The 16,646-nt window shown below is 43.1% G+C and overlaps 1 protein-coding gene across 1 annotated transcript in view; it reads right to left on the minus strand.

Annotated features, from left to right (window-relative positions):
- The window catches only part of LOC113898267, a 175,953-nt gene that overhangs the window by 36,876 nt on the left and 122,431 nt on the right, over positions 1 to 16,646 (minus strand). Inside the window, exons 30-35 of the mRNA XM_027551255.1 lie at positions 15,547 to 15,700; positions 13,400 to 13,495; positions 12,197 to 12,352; positions 6,762 to 6,991; positions 5,695 to 5,833; positions 4,410 to 4,530 (exon numbers count right to left, since the gene is read on the minus strand). Of these exons, the coding sequence (XP_027407056.1) occupies positions 4,410 to 4,530; positions 5,695 to 5,833; positions 6,762 to 6,991; positions 12,197 to 12,352; positions 13,400 to 13,495; positions 15,547 to 15,700 (896 nt within the window). The remainder of the gene's footprint in view (positions 1 to 4,409; positions 4,531 to 5,694; positions 5,834 to 6,761; positions 6,992 to 12,196; positions 12,353 to 13,399; positions 13,496 to 15,546; positions 15,701 to 16,646) is intronic.

Raw genomic sequence — 16,646 nt, forward strand, 5'->3', positions numbered from 1 at the left:
GTTTCTTTTTATGGAGATAAATTTTAAAGACCATGAAACAACCCAAATGCCTGATGCTTTGTTTTTTTAAAGAAGTTGTAGGTTCACAGAATAACTGGACAGTTCAGAGAGTTCCCACAAATCCCCTGCACCCTCACTCAAAACACACAGCCTCCCTATCAACATCCCACACCAGTGGGTACACTTGCTACAACTGATGAACCTACATTGATACAACCTTGTCATCCAAAGTCCACAGTGTACGTTATGCTTCACTCTTGTGAAACTATGGATTTGACAAATGTATACTAGCATGTATCCACTATTATAGTATCATACAGAATAGTTTCATGGCCCTAAAAATCCTCTGTGCTCTGTTTATTCCTTCTCCTCTTCTCTCTCAACTGCTATTGACCACTGATCTTTGTACTGGCTCCATAATTTTGTCTCTTCTTGAATGTCACATAGTTGGAATCACACAATATGTAGTCTTCAAGTTGACTTCTTTCACTTAATAATACGCATTTAAGTTTCCTTCATGTCTTTTCATGATTTGATAACTCATTTCTTTTTACTGTTTAGTAATATTCCATTGACTGGATGTACCACAATTTATTTCAATTTAGTTTTTATAGAACAGATCTTTCTTTTTGTACTATTTCATTAGTTTACATAATAATTAAATTACTCAAACACAATGACAAGTAAAACTGGCACAAACAGGTTTGGAGCAAACAATGACCAGTGATGCTAGGTAAACATATGCAACCCAAAGGCTGTAATTAGTGAGCACCTTGCTGGCTTGTATTACCCAGACAATGGAAAGATTCAGGTAATCCATGAGTCTGTGGTTGGGAGAACTACTGCATTAACATGTTGAGGAGTTAGTATTCTAGGGCACACTGCTGGGGAAATGCTGACTCGGCCCACGTTCTCCCAGATGTTTTGATTGTGCTTCTTTCGAGAAAAGCATTTTTGTTGACTCACCTTTAACATATGTCTGTTTATGTATTCATAACTATCTCCAGTACTATCACTGGCTAATATTGCAAAACATGCTGTATATAGGGTGCGATTCACCAACAGTGAGAGTGAATCTCAATGCACATTCCCAATAGTTTCTTTGACTTAAAAAAATTTTTGTCTGACTTCTTAGATGTGATTAATTTATCTTTTTAAACCTCATAATGTGACTGAAGATAAGCATGTACTAGGATTAAAACTGTCAACTCTATTATTTCTTATTATTCTCTTGTGGACTGCCTCCCCATGGTCACGTTAGGACACCTTACTATAGAGTGTAACATGTATTTCTTATGTATGGACTTAATCTATTCAGAAATTCTAGTATTTTCTTCCCCCATCCCTGGGCTATATGTCTCTACTCTGGAGACTGCTGGTCTTATAACTGCTCAGAGAAATTGAGAAAGTCAATTAAAAGTTACTTCAATGCCAAAACGTCAAAGATGGGGAATGCAGAGCCTCTTTGAATCAGTGGAGCCTATCTCTCTGTTAAGCAAGCCCTGAGGCTGAGCGAGGATGCCTGGGGCTGCTTTTGATTGCTCTCAGGGGGAACACAAACTACCAAGAACTAGGTGTGGCTGTGACATTTTCAGATGCTCTCAGACAAACTGGAAGCTCATTCAGAAGCTTATAAAAAGATTAAGTTCCAGACAAGGTGGGGAGGAGGGAAGTAAACAGGAGAGATATTCAAGCCTGTGATGCCCCCTGTTCTTAATACTCTTCATTTCCAGCTCCCTCTGGAAAAACCCATAGCCTCAAGCTAGCCCTGACCACAAAGCGTGATCACTGCATGAAAAAGCAGGCCCTGTTGGAAGCCCCAGTTCACTATGGCTGCTTCCTACTGCTGAGATGAGCAATAGGTGAGTGAGATTTCCAAGGTTTTACCATCCTCCTCTTCCGTGAGACCCAGCCCACAGAGGTCTCAGAATATAAAAGCACCCCTGGTACACAGTGGGGACTCCATCACTTGTACTGGGGGACACTCAGCAGAGGAGGAGACCCAGGCCTTCACACCAAAGCATGCTGAACAGACCCCAAACAAAATCAGCAATAACAAAACTCTCACTACTGCTGTTTATTTTTAAAATCTTATGAGTACAAAATCTGAACAAAACTTTAGAATTGGCCAGTATATTCTAGCCAGAGTAAGGTTTGGTAATGTCAACCTTACCACCATTAAAAATAACTCTCCCCCTCCCCTTTGCCTGACTCGCCCCAGCTCCTGACTGAAGGCCCTTTCCAAGCACAGCTGATGAGCACCCTGCACAAGCCAACACCCAGCACAGCCGCAAAGCAAGGACACTTCCTCCCTGGGGCCCCCACCTGGCCGTCTCATAAGAACCGCAGCCCTAAATCATGCAGATGGCTGCACCTGCTGCATGCTTGTGGATTTTCTCCAAGGACTCAGAAGGAAGCTGCCTAGATGCAGCAAACACAGTATCAACAACAGGGGCTTTGTGTCTTCTTAAATGCTCTGTAACTGGAGCTCAATCACACTTGGCTGTCTGGTGACATTCAGAGATACTCAGTTAGTGGGGCTTCCCCTCTTGCTGCCCAGCCTTTCCCCAAGTCCTGCTTGCAGAATCCAGTTACTTGAAGCACTGAGAAAACCACAGTGTCTTAGTGAGGACAGAGGTTATTAATTAACATTACAATGTCTGTGGACCTTGTCTCAAAAGGAAACCCTAATTAATTTTGTCAGTCAGACAATTCTCCTTAGCTCAAAAATCGGGGATTTTCCTAAAGAATTAGTAGGAGTTAGGAACAGACACTGTAGTTCAGAGAGGACCAGTCACACAATCTATGGTGCCCCATGAAAAATAAAAATTCAGGCTTGTTCAAAACACAGGAAAAAGGTGTTTTGTACCATTAAAGGTACCAAAATATAAAGTGTTTTTCTTTCTTCTGCAGTCTTTCTCTTGACCTGTCATGGTGTTTTTGTTTTAATGCTGAACTCCCTGGCTTGGGGATGCTGGCAGGGCAAGTACAACCTTCATAGCCATCAGGGCCCCTGCCCTGTGATGGGGGCATGAATACACATGGTCTACCAGCTACTGGACCGAGGCTTCATGCCCTAGCCAGGGGCAAAGAAGTTAAGCCAGGTGTCTCCTCTTCCCACTGGCCCATTGCTCCTATCCACCATGGATGGGCAACCCCAAGGGTACTGCATCCTCTGCCCTGGGATATTCCAGGTACACAGGGATGGGCAGCAAGCTCACTTTGACTAAGTCGCTCATCAAACACACCACAGTGCTGTCAGTATGGAGTCCCTGAGATGCTGCCAGGTACACATGCCCCACACATGCCCTCACCATGCTCAGGCCCCCACTGGTGTGGGGAATGGCAGCAACTGCTGGATGGGGATGGTGAGGGGGAGGTTAGTGATGCTGGGGTGTCAGAGAGCAGAGGATTGGGCAGAGAACTCCTCCTGGCAAGGTGGGGAGGCAGCAGGAGGTGGGACTGTGAGCCCAGGCACCAAGCCTTTGGTGCTTACTCCAATGGTTCACTGGACATCACTGACAGAATACAAATTCTAGGTTAAAATAAAGCGTGTCAAGATGGCACCAATAGAGCATTAAACCCCAGGTTCCCCTGTGGGAGTCCCATGAGAGTGCACGGGTCACTTGCCCATGAAGTCCTACTGACTTTGGACCTCAGATGAAAGGAAACAATTTTGATTGCCTTCCCACCCTAAGTACGTGTATTTCTAAGACAGATATTTATATATATATATATATATATATATATATATATATATATATAAAAGAAAAAGCTTCATGTATTTCCTCCATTTCAACTTTATTCTTTATTTCAGTTAGGAGTTAATCAGAAGAGACTGAAGTTTACAGATGTTCTCTAAAAGCCCTGTAAGTGAAGAATATATATTCTTCAAAACATGAAAAGTACTCCTCTCTGAGCACAGGTAACTATATTCAATATTTAGTAACAAACTACAATGGAAAACAATCTGATAGAGAATATACATAACTGAATCACCAGATACAGATACAACATTGCAAATCAACTATACTTCAATAAAAATTTTTAAAAAGTACTTATTTGAACTCCCCTGGTGGCCCAGTGGTAAAGAATCCGCCCACCAATGCAGGAGACACCGGTTTGATCCCTCGTCAAAGAAGATCCCACACACTGTGGAGCCACTGAGCCTGTGAGCCACAGCCACTGAGCTCTCTCTCTGGAGCCTACAAGCCGAGACCACTAGAGCTCCCGCAGCAATGAAGACCCAGGGAAGCCAAAAATAATATAAATAAATAACTTTTAGATACTATTTTCTGGGCATCGCAGTGTTTTTGTTTTTCCATGAATATGGATAGATACATGGATTGCTTTTATAATGAGGAAAAATAATTAAAATGTTATTTTCTAAAGTAATAAACATACTTTACCTGTAGGGAGAGTATGCTGCTCCTTGGACTTTTCTGATACAACCAGTGTTATCTCTCTGTTAACTTTCTTTAATACCTCCTGGATCATATGAATTTCAAGATTTTCCAGAAGTTTCTGAAGCTAGAGTAAACAGTATGAGAGTTACTCTTCACTATTAGTTTATACTCCAGGCTCCTAAATTCTTACATAAGTGCCTTGGGCTGGGTCCTGTCCTTTAGCTACTCTCTACTGAGGAAGAAGAAAGGATTCTTTTTTTGAGGTTCCCAAGTGGGGTAGAGGCATCTTTTTGGAGACAAATATCTCTTCTTCCTGGCTCATATCTCAGTTGATAAAATACAACCCTTTTTTACCAGGTTCTGCTGAATTGCAAAGTGCTCAGTGTCTGAAGTGATCTCTTATGTTTTGGAGTCTCTAAATATGGCCAGGAATTTCATGACCTGTTTTATAAAAAGCGCAAAAGTCTGAAACTCAATTTAGATACCAAGGAGGATTTCACAAGAAGATATTAATCCATATACAACCAAGAGAAAACTTTGTTCCAATACCCATGAGCCCTTACTCTACCCTTTATGCTTGCAAAGCCCATGTTTCTCCTTGTCAGAGGACCCCTGGTGCTAGAGAGGAAGCAGAGTTCAAAAGGGTAAGCAATGGTCATGGGACTGGGGTGTGTGTGGAGAAGGGGTGGTGCTGAGTTCTCCTGGATGCTTAGCGGACATGTATCTCTGTAGTTACACCCATGCAGCTAGAGTCTTTGTTCCCTGTTACAATAAGCACAGCCAGGACAGCCTGTGTCCCAGGACCAAAGGGAACAAAGAGTTGGAAAAACAACCCCTCCACATACCATCAACACACACCAGACAGACTAGTACATAAATTGTGTTGTCTTATTCTCAGAAAAACAATCGCGGAAGCTATTTTAAATATTCTAGTTCTGTGAGCGTGTGTTGGGATGAGAGGATACTTGTGTGCTGAACTTTATGGTTAAGATGCTAGTGGTTATGTTTTCTGTTGTCTTTTTTGTGGTGGTGCACTTTAATTTGAGGAAAATAAGAATATGAAAACCTAGAATTATAGAACTGAGACATTAAGGTTAGCTATTTGCTTAATCAAAGCCCCACATACCTTTAAACACTTAAGCTTCCTTAGAGTCCGATCAACAATTTACAAACCCTCAATTTACACTTAACTTCTAGAAGAAAAACACCACTTGGGTATAGCCATAGGTTTACATGCTAATGCCATAACGCAGATTTTCAAGCCAAGTTCAAAATAGCTTTTACATACCTGTTGAGTTTTTATTTCGATTTCTGAAGCTCCTTTGGGGGGAAGAATAGACTGACTAGTTATTAAAATTTCTTCAAATTCATCTTCTTTCCCCATCCGCCTAGCTATAGCTTTCATGCTGGGGTAGAGAATATCAGTTCTATTAAAGAAGAGCAACAGAAATTAGCAAACAAACATTTTTTTTCTCTTTTAGATTTTCTGACAATTCTTTTCACTCATGTTCTGTTTCCTGTCATCATGCATAAACCTCCCAACTTGTCATAGACACTCACATCAACATCTAAATTCACCATAGTTGCCACTCCCTTAGTCAATATTAAATCCCAAGGCCTTTTCTCATTGGCACATTTAATTTCTTTGTTCTTCAAAATACTGACATGTCTTCTCATTCTCTATTTACCAGGAAAGCTGACTATCATAACTCATAAGACAGACAATTTGGATTAGGCCACCAAAGTGGGCCTTAGGGTCCTCAGTGTGGTCTAGCATGGTGGGTGGGTGCTTAGTGAATGCTTGTTTGATAACAGACACATGGCAGAGGCCACCTGCCTTTCCTGCCAGCTAAGGCATCCCAGCCAGCTCTTGAAGCTGAAAAAACAACATGGGCCACAGACCGAACACCTCACACTGCACCACACTGTACCCCAGCTGTGACGGTGAAGTGCTCAAAGACTCATTAGACATAAGTCCAACGTGGCAGAGAGTGGGGAGGAGGTCACAGCAGCGGCACTCCCTACTCAATACTCGCTGGGATCCTACGAGCTAAAACGCTTAGAGTCAGTACTGAAGGGACACTTCAGAAGCACACGTTTCCAGGGCCAGAAGTCTGGGTAAATGATATAAAGTGTTGCTCAGTGGAATCCAGTGCTTTGCCTGCAGTCTATAGAACTCAGCTTTTCCTGGAAAGCACTGTTGATGGACAGACACACTGCCCAGTTTCCTTGGCGATCAGTGGGGCCAGGTATACCAGATTCAAGGACCAAATGTCACCCTCAGAGCAAGGGCAGTAATCTGCCAGACCCCAGGTTCCACTCCTCCACATGAATTTCCCCCTGAGCAACACTCACCCATAGAGCTCCGAGAACTGTTTGTGGAGAGAGGGAGAGTTGATGTCCTGGACTTGGAGCTTGAGTTGGCCCCAGTGCTCCTTTAGAACTTCCAGTTGCTTCCACAGCACCAGAAATGATCTCAGCAAAGCAAGGGACATCACTGCATCACATGGGCCGCCCAGCAGCTTGGAGGCCTTTGGGCTGCTTTGGAACTGACTTCTGAGTCCTGGCACTCTGGACAAATCTGGCTGAAAGCATTACAGAAATTCTTCCTCATTCATCATAGACCGCTACAAGATAACCTTCTACATGCAGCTCATGCACAGTGAAGTCTTGGAAGAATGACTCTTCACCCCAGGAGGAATGGTCTACAGGCCAATAGCACATGTAGAACTTAGGGAGGATAAGCATCCTTCCTGAACACAGGTAGTATTCAGAGAGGAGAGAAATGTCTCCATTTAAAATTTCTGCTTGAGTCATGAACCACTGACTTTTAAAACTTTTTTACTTGGGTGCTAACATTTTTATCTGTCTTTGATAAATTGAGCCTTTCACATTTAGCCTCTGCGTTTTGAAAAGCATTCTTCAACACACTCAAGATTCAACAGCCCGTCATGGTAGAGCTATATTATAACTGTAAATTGAAGATTTTATCCATTTTATGGGTAAGGAAATGGAAACTTAGGTTTATCTTATCTCCTATTCCTCCTGCTACTGCTGCCGCTAAGTCGCTTCAGTCGTGTCCGACTCTGTGCGACCCCATAGACCGCAGCCCACCAGGCTCCCCCGTCCCCGGGATTCTCCAGGCAAGAACACTGGAGTGGGTTGCCATTTCCTTCTCCAATGCATGAAAGTGAAAGTGAAAGTGAAGTCGCTCAGTCGTGTCCGACTCTTAGCGACCTCATGGACTTCAGCCTACTAGGCTCCTCCGTCCATGGGATTTTCCAGGCAAGAGTACTGGAGTGGGGTGCCATTGCCTTCTCCATTCCTCCTTCTGTCCTCTAAAATTTAGGCAGAGAATATGTCAGTTGATTTGAATTTATGATTCAATAGACAATTTTACTTTAAAATCATGATTTGTTCATTCATTCATTGGTGTTTCCTTAAACAAGTGCTGGTTGAGGGGCTGCTGTAAGCCTTGGAGGATGTGGAGGGAACAAGGTTTTCAGGTCCCTGATCTCCTTTACATCAGTGGTACTAAGGCCAGGGCTACCCAGAGAATGACAGACAGAATGGGGACCTGTATCTCACCCATGACCTGAAAACAGTATCTCAGTAATAGGGAAAGACTTGGATCAGAGGACATTCAGGTAACAGCACCTTGGACACTCAAGCTTCCTGGCCATGAACAGGAAGAACCACCACTGGGGTGTAACTGGACCCTAGATCAGTGCTATTAACATATGGGGTGGGGTGGAGGTGAGGCTGCCAGAAAGAGAGTTGGTCAGAAGAAGAACTGACGGGCAAGTCCCAGGGAAGAGTGAGCTCCTGCCAGTATCTGGCAAGCCCTCCACCTAGTAGTCTACCTCCTCAACAATCAGCTAATGCATGCACTTCTGGATTTATCTCATCCTCAGAAACTTATGCAAATGAAATCTTACTCAGTGACTCAAGATATCCAACAGACCAGGGCCAAGCACTGTGACAAGGAGGGGGCAGCATACAGGCCATACAGTTGGACCCCTCCACTCAAAAAGCCCCAAGCTCTTGCCGCCCTGAGCTGGGACTTCCTTGGTGGTCCAGGGCTAAGAAACTGGCTTGCAGTACAGGCAATGCTGGTTCTATCCCTGGTCAGGGAACTAAGATACCATGTGTTGTGGAGCAACAAAGCCTGCATGCCACAGCTAGAGTCTGTGCGCTGTAATGAAAGATCCCACATGACACAGCAAAGATCACATGAACCAATGCAGCCAAATAAATAAACATTTAAAAAAATAAAATAAAGGCCCTGAGCTAATCCATCCCCTTGGGAGTCTTAGAGATGGAAGTCTAAAAGGTCACAGAACTGGTGACACAGCTGGGGCAGGAAACCTAGAGTCCTAGGTCATAGGCAGTGTAAATTTCAGTGCTGCCCACTATCTATGAACATTGAAATGTTACTAAATAGAACCAATCATAAAATAAAACTAATTAAAATAAACAATAATTTTAAAGCAAACGTACCTATTAAGAGAAGTCACCTCTTCCTAAGCTTTGCAGAATGGGTGAAGGGACAGGAGACAGGATAAAGAACAAGGCAGAGGAGACTAGGAGGTCAGGGAAAGAGGATAATCCATCGGAAACAGGGCCAAAAGAGGGAAAAAAGAAGGACCAAAAAGCCTAGCACGCTTCTTGGTCTTGGTATTACTTGGTCTATATCCACCTTTGTAAATGCTCCTTCTAGGAGAAGCACTGACTCCTGTTATGGAATTCAGATGGCACATCTAAACACACTTCCTTTTCCACTAATTGGCTGATATGTACTTGTGACTCAGTTTTAGCCAGAGAGAGACAAGAAAAGTCTATTGGAATTGTCTGGAAAAGATTTCCCTCCTTGACAAAAAGACAAAGCCCCTTAAGGGGAAAGCTTTTTCACTCTTATCTTCACCTTATAAGAATGAGGGAGACATTCTGCTGACACACCCAGGATGGCACAGCTGCCTCCACCAATGTGAACTGCCTCCTTCTAGACTTGCTTTGAAAGGTTCATACACTTTGCAGTTTACGTCACGAGTAGTTACTTACAGCAGGTGCACCCTTTCTGGCACAGAGGGGCATTGGCCCAAAGGTGGGAGATCAGATAAAGCTTCTAAAAGAGTGTTTGGAAGCTGAAATCTGAATGATAAATAGGAGTTAATTAGATGAAGAAGTAGAGAGTGGGAAGAGAGGGGAGTTTTCCACCAGGGAGGCTGGTTTGCATGAAGGTACTGAGGAGAGAGCATAGTGTTTTTGACAAAATGAAAGAAGGTGAATATGAGGGAGCTCCAGGGCCAGACTGTTAGGCTGGAACCTGGGTTTCTTTTCTCTCTTGGCAAATGACTTTAGGCATATCATTTAACCTTTGTGAGTTGGTATTCCTATCTATACAATGAGAATAATGATAGTACCTACCTCATGGGATTATTGTGAGAATTAAAGAAATTAATAAAGCACTCTGAATAGATCTCAATTATAGACATTATTAATTGATAATGTTCTATTAATAGTGTTCAGGGCCAACTTATTGACTAGACACAGAAATGCTTAGGGCCCACGAAATGTTTTAAATTCTTTTAAAATCAGAAAGCCTTTGACTGTGTGGATCACAATAAACTGTGGAAAATTCTGAAAGAGATGGGAATACCAGACCGCCTGAGCTGCCTCTTGAGAAACCTGTATGCAGGTCAGGAAGCAACAGTAACTGGACATGGAATAACAGACTGGTTCCAAATAGGAAAAGGAGTATGTCAAGGCTGTATATTGTCACCCTGCTTATTTAACTTCTATGCAGAGTACATCATGAGAAACGCTGGGCTGGATGAAGCACAAGCTGGAATCAAGATTGCCGGGAGAAATATCAATAACCTCAGATATGCAGATGACACCACCCTTATGGCAGAAAGTGAAGAGGAGCTAAACAGCCTCTTGATGAAAGTGAAAGAGGAGAGTGAAAAAGTTGGCTTAAAGCTCAACATTCAGAAAACTAAGATCATGGCATCTGGTCCCATCACTTCATGGCAAATATATGGGGAAACAGTGGAAACAGTGTCAGACTTTCTTTTTTGGGGCTCCAAAATCACTGCAGATGGTGATTTCAGCCATGAAATTAAAAGTCGCTTACTCCTTGGAAGGAATGTTATGACCAACCTAGATAGCATATTCAAAAGCAGAGACATTACTTTGCCAACAAAGGTCCATCTAGTCAAGGCTACGGTTTTTCCAGTGGTCATGTATGGATGTGAGAGTTGGACTGTGAAGAAAGCTGAGCACCAAAGAATTGATGCTTTTCAACTGTGGTGTTGGAGAAGACTCTTGAGAGTCCCTTGGACTGCAAGGAGATCCAACCAGTCCATCCTAAAGGAGATCAGTCCTGGGTGTTCATTGGAAGGACTGATGCTGAGGCTGAAACTCCAATACTTTGGCCACTTCATGTGAAGAGCTGACTCATTGGAAAAGACCCTGATGCCAGGAGGGATTGGGGGCAGGAGGAGAAGGGGACGACAGAGGATGAGATGGCTGGATGGCATCACCGACTCGATGCACATGAGTTTGGGTGAACTCTGGGAGTTGGTGATGGACAGGGAGGCCTGGCATGCTGTGATTCATGGGGTCGCAAAGAGTTGGACATGACTGGGTGACTGAACTGAACTGAAAATCAGAAAAAAGAATGCTTAGGTAGAATAAAATGCTACAATTTATGATATTAATATATTTTCTTTATATTAACACAATTGTAAGCTATAACTCTTCACGTTTTTTAATGGAGAAATGAGCCCTCAAAGGCAAAAGTGGTAGAGTCATGGAAGTCAAAATGCAACCCTGGCAGTGGTAGAAGTGGGCCAGAACCCAATAAATAACATTTTCAGGATTAGCAGAAGTAGGGGAGTTGACAGAGGAGTCTGAGAAGGCCTGGCTCATGACATCAGAGGAAGACTGGAGAGAGCTGTGCTTTAGAAGCTAAGGGCAGACAGGCTTCAAGAAGGACACACTGTTTCAAATGCTGCTAAGGCGTCAGGTTGTAAGGGGACTGAGACATATCTATGGGATTCAGTGGCAAGGTCCATGGTGCTCTTGATGAGAGCAGTCTCAGTGGTGAGATGAGAAAGAAGGCAGAGGGCAGTTTTTAAGGAGTGATGGAAGGTAAGGACATGGAAATGGCTGGTGCAGAGTTTGGCTCTGAAAAGGGGGCTCTTTAAATGGGGCAGTGGCTAGTTTACCCTGTCTCCACACAAGTATCTGTCTGGTTCCAGATATATGCAGAATTGTTTCAAACTATAATACTAGGGGGACTACAGGCTCCTGGTACCTTATAGCTTCAGAGGGACATGTCTGGAGAAGGGAGTGCCTGCCTAGGAGTCCATGAGCTAGCAGAGTGATGAAGACAGGAGCCAGGCTGGAGCTGTTCACCTGGAGCCTCTATCATACCCTTCCAACTCCAGTCCTAAATGTGTGACTCACAAGGAAAAACAGCCAGTTGGAGTATTTGTTCAAACTGGTTTCAATGGACCACCCCTCCTTAATGTCTGTTGTACTTCTAAAATTAAAAGAAATTGATATACCATTGATCATGGGATTTCCTGTGAAAGAAAGCACTTTGGAGAGGGTCTGACTGGCTACTGCTGCTTCACTGCTGCTCCCATGTGGCATGAGCACAGTCCTGGGACGCTGGGAGAGGCTATGGGACAGACGAAGCTCTCTAGTCCATCTCCCAGATAGAAAGGTCCTTCAGTACAACACACCACTGGTCAAGTATGTAGACTGTTCACCAAGAATACCTGTGTATTTTTGTCTGGTGTGGCTTGCTGTTCTGGGAGACCCTCCATGATCGTATGATAGTTACTCAGAAGAACATCTTCCATTAGCAGTTGCATGCCTGCCAGCTCTCCATGAGCCACCTTGAGGTCATGGCCACTCAGTCCACAAAAGCATAGCTAAAAACAAAAAGGAACAAAACCAAACCAAAACACCCATTTTGAACACTTCTATGTTTCCTTTACATGTGGTCCTGGGGGGAGAAAACTAGGAGTAGTTGTGTTTACAAGCCCCATGCTCTCAATTATTTAAAAAATCCATAAAAATCAGAGTAACATTTTTAGTTCAAAATCCTCCTTGAACATATTAGACATTTGGCTCTGTATGGAAGTCCAAGTTCCCCAAACGTTATGGTGGTGGTGTCTGTATACGGTTGTATGGATAGTGTGATACACATAAGCACAGGGAAAACACAGGAGAAAAACCAATATGATCTGTAACCATATCCCAAAGTGGGGGACTCTGATTAATATTTTTAAACCATTTTTACTATTTTACTTAAAAAAAAAACTTTACTTTTGGAAAATTCTGAGCATATGCAAAGGCAAACAGAACAGTTCCCATCACTCAGTCCCAAAACCACCAACCTATGGCCAGTTCTGCCCCATCCTCATCACTCCCCACCTCCCCATTATTTTTAAGCAAATGCATCATTGATTTTCATGTTGTTGATAATACTTTTAAAAGTATTTTCTATTTTAAAAAATGAAAATACAATAATACTTGCTTGAACAATCAGAGGTAAACATACATTTGAAAGAAATTCTCCTTCTGAGTTCTGCTTAAGGAGTTCTCTTTCTGCCACTGTAGGTGGGTCACGAGTCACACATCTCTGAACTGCCAGTCTGGGAGTTAATCTACGAGGCCCAGAGAGTGACCGGAAATGGATGACCACTCCCCGAGATCATTATTAGCCAGGAGAATTTCAGCTGATTCAAGTCTGATTCCAGCTGCAAACATGATTTTCTTCTGTCATAAGAACACATGATTCACCCCACAGTACTGGGTTTATAGCTTCATAATCAAAAAAACACCTTGCTTATCTCATATTAATAAATTATTCACCACTGGCTAGAGTATGAAGGATTAGACCTATGGATGCAGTGACATCTGCTCTGCAATCTGTATTCAGTTCTCTCTGTGACAAGCAGGAAGAACAATCTTACCTGCATGTGATATTCTAGGGTATCTGGGCTGCTACTTGTAACTGGAAATGGTCCTCCATCTTCCAGAAACGCTCTCCAAGGGAACAGCACAAATGCCTAAAAGAATCAAATAATAAATATAATAATGGTGCATAATAACGTCCACAAGTAATAGGCATTTGTATATGAATAAGATGTCTTCATCTCTACACTAAAACATTATGGGATTACTTCTCTATTATATAGAAATAGTTCTTGATGAATAGTCTCTGATGATGCAGAGGAGAGAGTAATAATCTTGTTTTTTAAACTGATTTTTCAGAAAGCAACTAAACATAGAAAGGTATTAAAGTTTCAGTGTAAATAGTCAGCAATAGTGTTTGGAAGTCCCAGACTAGTATAAAACCAATGATACACATTTATAATCAACAAAAGTAAACTTACTCAATTTTTTTCAGTATTACAAACCTTAAATATTTGTCCTTTATCACCACTGTGCTCCAATTCTAGGCAACAACTCAAAACCAATGCTATGACATTACACATGGGCCTCCATCTTTTCCACATCACTGTTCAACAGCCAAGGCATCCCTACTCCCTGGGGCATGACATGCAGCCCAGGATAGAATCGGCCTGTCCATCTGATCCCATTCTACAGTTTCAGACCTGGTACTGGCTTCAGACAATTCTCAAAGTTGAAGTTGATGCAGATGGCAGGCAGCCAGGACACCTGCAACTACTTAATGCCAGGCAATGCCCAAAGGCAACAGGAGCAGACCCAGTAGTCACAATCCAATCCTGTCTTCAGGTCTTCAGGAGGGTCAAGGCTTGGGCCAAGAGCATTGTCTTATAGCTAGGGAAGGTAGAAGAGTGAGACTTACATGGGATTGATGCTGGCATTACTTGCCTTAGCTTTGTAACATAAAAACATTAAGTTGGAGGTTTTGGAGTCAAAAGATATGGGCCTGTGAGGTGATTTTAAAGATATGTCCACAGGGACTTCCCTGGAGGTCCAGTGGTTAAGACTCTGAGTTTCCACTGCAGGGGGTGTGGGTTTGATCCCTGGTTAGAGGACTAAGATCCTGAATGCCATGTATCATGGCAAAAAAAAAAAAAAAAAAGTGTCCACAAATTCTTTGATTCTGTTTTCACTAAGAGGTGGAGCACCTTGACCTTGACTACAGCCTCATGAGAGATTGTGAGCCGGAACTACCCAACTAAACTGAGCCCAGACTCATGAACCTCAGAAACTATATGAGACAATGAATGTCTATTGTGTTCAGTCAGTTCAGTTCAGTCGCTCAGTCGTGTCCGACTCTTTGTGACCCCATGAATCACAGCATGCCAGGCCTCCCTGTCCATCACCAACTCCCAGAGTTCACTCAGACTCATGTCCATCGAGTCAGTGATGCCATCCAGCCATCTCATCCTTTGTTGTCCCCTTCTCCTCCTGCCCCCAATCCCTCCCAGCATCAGAGTCTTTTCCAATGAGTCAACTCTTCGCATGAGGTGGCCAAAGTACTGGAGTTTCAGCTTCAGCATCATTCCCTCCAAAAAAATCCCAGGGCTGATCTCCTTCAGAATGGACTGGTTGGATCTCCTTGCAGTCCAAGGGACTCTCAAGAGTCTTCTCCAACACCACAGTTCAAAAGCATCAAATATGCTATATTTGGGGGTAATTTGCTCTGAAGCCATAAAAAGCTAATACAGTTTGTGACCTAGTGTTGCCAGGACTGCATAGCAGTCTGATCTCTTTAGTTGTAGCAGGTGGGTAATAGAGTTGGTGCCTAGGAGCAATAATAGTTGCCAGGATTACATTTGATAACACATATTGTTATTGGGCTGTTCAAAACTCAGCTGCTGACCTAATTTATGTATCATAATTGCTATCATTATTATTTATTACATGAAAGAGATCAGGTGTTGGTTTTGCTACCAGCTGTGAGCAGATAATCTGTTATCCCAATTAGCCTGTTAAGCGGTTTGGAGACAGAGCTCCTGACTAGAAATAACAGCAAGCTATAGGGGCCCTCTCTACTGTATGAGTGAAGGGGAGCTTACCAAGGCCAATGGGTACTTCGGCATGAAGAGCCTCCTATGCACAATGCACATTTTATTACAAAATGTGCTCTCAACACATCTCAGTACAAAAATAGCTCTCAACACACCTGGAGGCTCTGTGGATCCAGTGGTTGTGGTAGGCTGAGCTGGGAAGCAAAAATGCTCTTCATTGGAGAGTTGCTCAGTGATGGCAACCCATGATACATGCCGTCTATGACAGACTGGTAGGCAGAAGTATTTCCAGCTGCTAAAAATGTTCGTCTACCAAAACAGGAAAGCAATCTCATTAAAAGCAGTTACTCAAGTTTCTAAAGCTCAAAACTCTCTTCAAGCCAATTTGTAGCAAGATAACATTTGGAGATGTCAACAGGTTTCTTCTTCAGCAGCATCATCCTTCATTCATTTTTCTTTACCACTGCCCTTCACTCTCACAATTCACAGCTCTCAAGGGAAGGATAGTTATCCTCTAGACCAGTGCTATCTAACAGGATAAGTTGAGGGGATCCAAAAGGTCCCCAGGACAAAAGGATCTTTTACCTAAATCTTCCATAGACTTGGATCAAGTCATGCATAAACAGACATCAAAAAAGAGATTAGCAATGATTGAGGGAGATGTTATCACCGATGGGAGTGAGGCAGTCTCTCAGAGATTAGCAGATAATCAAGTGTTGAGGAAAGACCTGGGGAGTGCCTAAGACCCCACAAGCGGGGTGCTGAGCAGCAGGCCAACCAGAAGATATCTGGGGTTGAATAGAGATGGGTGAGGTACCACTCCTCATCAACTGCTAGGATGACTTATAAGTACCCCAGAACTTAGATCACCTCTGAGAAGCATAAAGGAGGAGAAGGTGTGGTATAAGGCCTAAGATCCATTATTAGTGCTGCCTTGACATCTGGTAGAACTGGGAGGGCCTTGAATGACCTAACTACAAGTTTCCCTCCCTATGGAGGGAAGGTCCCCTAGTCAAATATAGGGACCTATGTTTATTTACTTTCCTTATCACAGGGACCAAGTATAATTCCTGCTTATCCAGCCACAAGCAGTGGTTTCCAGTTCCCTTCCAGACCACAGAACTATTCGAATGAACCAAGCACATACTCCTGTGTGCCTCCAATAGGCACCACATCCTTTTGATACTCAAAGCCTGCCTCTCAAGCCCCTAGCTGTTCACTCTGTTCACAAGTACAAATCTTCTGTGGCCTTGAA

This window comes from Bos indicus x Bos taurus, chromosome 9 (assembly GCF_003369695.1).
Source record: "Bos indicus x Bos taurus breed Angus x Brahman F1 hybrid chromosome 9, Bos_hybrid_MaternalHap_v2.0, whole genome shotgun sequence".
Taxonomy (NCBI): Eukaryota; Metazoa; Chordata; class Mammalia; order Artiodactyla; family Bovidae; genus Bos; species Bos indicus x Bos taurus.